General features: G+C 44.4%; 2 pseudogenes across 2 annotated transcripts in view; both read right to left on the bottom strand.

The window, feature by feature from the left end:
* TEOVI_000216800:pseudogene overlaps positions 1–1,218 on the bottom strand; it is a 1,532-nt pseudogene extending 314 nt beyond the window's left edge. Inside the window, 2 exon segments of the mRNA in view lie at positions 1–34; positions 37–1,218. The exon segment at positions 1–34 is cut by the window's left edge and continues 314 nt beyond it. Of these exon segments, the coding sequence occupies positions 1–34; positions 37–1,218 (1,216 nt within the window).
* An 808-nt stretch (positions 1,219–2,026) lies between these two features.
* The window catches only part of TEOVI_000216700:pseudogene, a 521-nt pseudogene continuing 442 nt past the window's right edge, over positions 2,027–2,105 (bottom strand). Inside the window, exon 3 of the mRNA in view lies at positions 2,027–2,105. This exon is cut by the window's right edge and continues 11 nt beyond it. Coding sequence covers positions 2,027–2,105 — 79 coding nt within the window.

Below are 2,105 nucleotides of genomic sequence, written 5' to 3'. Positions count from 1 at the left end.
AGCATTTTCGCACGCAGTTTTGTTGTCTTTGTATTTTTCACATTGTTTCTGCTTCTCGCCTACCGCTTTGGAATTTGTCTGAACGCCGAACTGGTCCTTGGCCCTTTCCTGCTGCTGGAGCTTTGCTTCCTCTGCTGCTGTTTTCGCAGCTGAGATTGCTTCTTCCGATGCTGCTTTTAGGGCTTCGTTTATAGATGCCACGGCAATGTTGTACTTGGCCCTGCTGCGTAATTTGGCCGCTAGCTGCTGTAATACTGTTGGCCACCCTAGCTTGTTGAAAGAGGCAGCTGGATTAGTGTTGTAGCTGTGGAGCCTCACGCATACGCCGTTGTCATTTGCGCCGTTGCAGCCTGTTGCTTTGTACGCCCCGATGTATCCCGTTCCTGAGTTGACATGAATTAGCTGGCGGACGTTGTTTAGCGTCGCCTCCAGTAGCTCTGGGGTTATCTCTGAGCCCGCTAGAGATGGGCAGGTTTCTGTTGCTGCTTTCACATCATTTGGTCCCAGTGGCGTTGATGGACTGTTCCAGCCTGTTCCTCCTTCCGCCCCTTGTGGGCACGGTTCTTTCAGCCTGTTTGCCATTGTTTCGCCTTTTGTACAAAGACATGCTAGTTGAGCTGCTGCTGTTTTTGCTTTTCCGTCTGCCTGCTCTGCTACACACGCTGTGTTTCGGTCGCCGCTGGGTGCTTGTCCAAATGCTGTGTTCCTTGTTACTGTTTGCGCGCTTGAGTCGTCTTTTCCGAAAATTGTCGTTAAGAGATTTTTTTCTGAGCCTATGTCGATTTCTGTTTTTAGTTCAGTCAAAGCGCTTGTTGATTCCTTCGCTTTTTTGGCTGCTTCGGCAATTCGTTTTAACTTACTGTGAGTAAGTCCCCGCGCGTGTTCACTTAATGTTCTAATCTTGGTTTCTTTTAACTCTGCTGGCTTGGCTGTGGCTCCGACGGCCGACGCCGCTGCCTTCCAGTCTTCCCAGTATTTTTCGTATCCTGCTATCTTCTTGTGTACGGTTGTGGCTGCCGCGTGGACTTGAGCAGTACTTCCGTCCTTGTAGAAACTGCTCTGCCACTCTTTGCTTGCGCTTGAAAAATTCAGGTTGTTTACGATCCCACAGCTTGCTTCGTCTGCTTTTTCTTCCGGTGGCGCTTTCAATTCAGCTGTTTCTAGCGCAATAACGGCGCATAGCGCCGCATGTTCGTGTTTATGTGTTCCTTGTGCGATCTCTTTCTTTGCTTGTTACGGTTTCTGTTGTTAATGCTACCGCCGCCGAAACCAAATTCTGTATGGTACCCCTGCGTCTGAGACTTTTGTGTTGCGCCATGCTATTGTCGCTTGAGCGTAAAGCTGGAGGTTTCTTTGTTAAGAAATTGAAGTTACGTTTTTTGCTGATGATGCAATTACTATAGGTTCTTTTCAAGTTCTAAAAAATAAAAGATCTGCCGTTGCTAACAAATAAAAACGGCCCTCACGACGTCTATTGCTTGCCCCTGTGTGTACAGGCGTTCTTCTGGTGCATTTTGCCTCGATCCAGTAAACGTTGCTTCTACATCTTGTGTTAATATGCCGCAATTCGATAATATCTTTAATCTAGTACACGTTTTCTGCTTACTACCTTCGCGTGTATCACATACCGACAACCTTGCATATCCACAGTTAAAGACCCCTCCAATTTCAATTCATTTATTATAACTTCCCCCACCATAATATCCTTATTGAGTGCTCTAAAATCCGTATATGTTTCGAAATTTCTAAATTTAATTGGTGACTTTACTAATTTTTTTAAAGGTTTATAATTTACAATTTCCATAACTACATCCCTGGATAGTGTGGATGCATAACATATTGTGTGCCATGTAATTTCGTCACTAATTTCTTCAGGATAACAAACTGCCCTCGTCACATTCAATTTTTCTCGACGAAGCACCTCCAGATACTTTAGATACAATGACACTCTCATAAATATATCATCATCTGCTTTCATTATATATGGATTAGTTGGTTTAAATATTTCAAGTGCGAATTTGAACCACAAGTATGTTTTTCTACTTACAGTGAGTTCTACTTCCCATCCCCAATTACATGCCTCTCCTACTTTCTTTTTGGTTGTA

The sequence above is a fragment of the Trypanosoma equiperdum genome, assembly GCF_001457755.1.
Source record: "Trypanosoma equiperdum strain OVI genome assembly, contig: ctg_519, whole genome shotgun sequence".
Taxonomy (NCBI): Eukaryota; Euglenozoa; class Kinetoplastea; order Trypanosomatida; family Trypanosomatidae; genus Trypanosoma; species Trypanosoma equiperdum.
The sequence above is the reverse complement of the archived record's forward strand: the minus strand, read 5'-3'. Positions and strand labels throughout refer to the sequence as shown.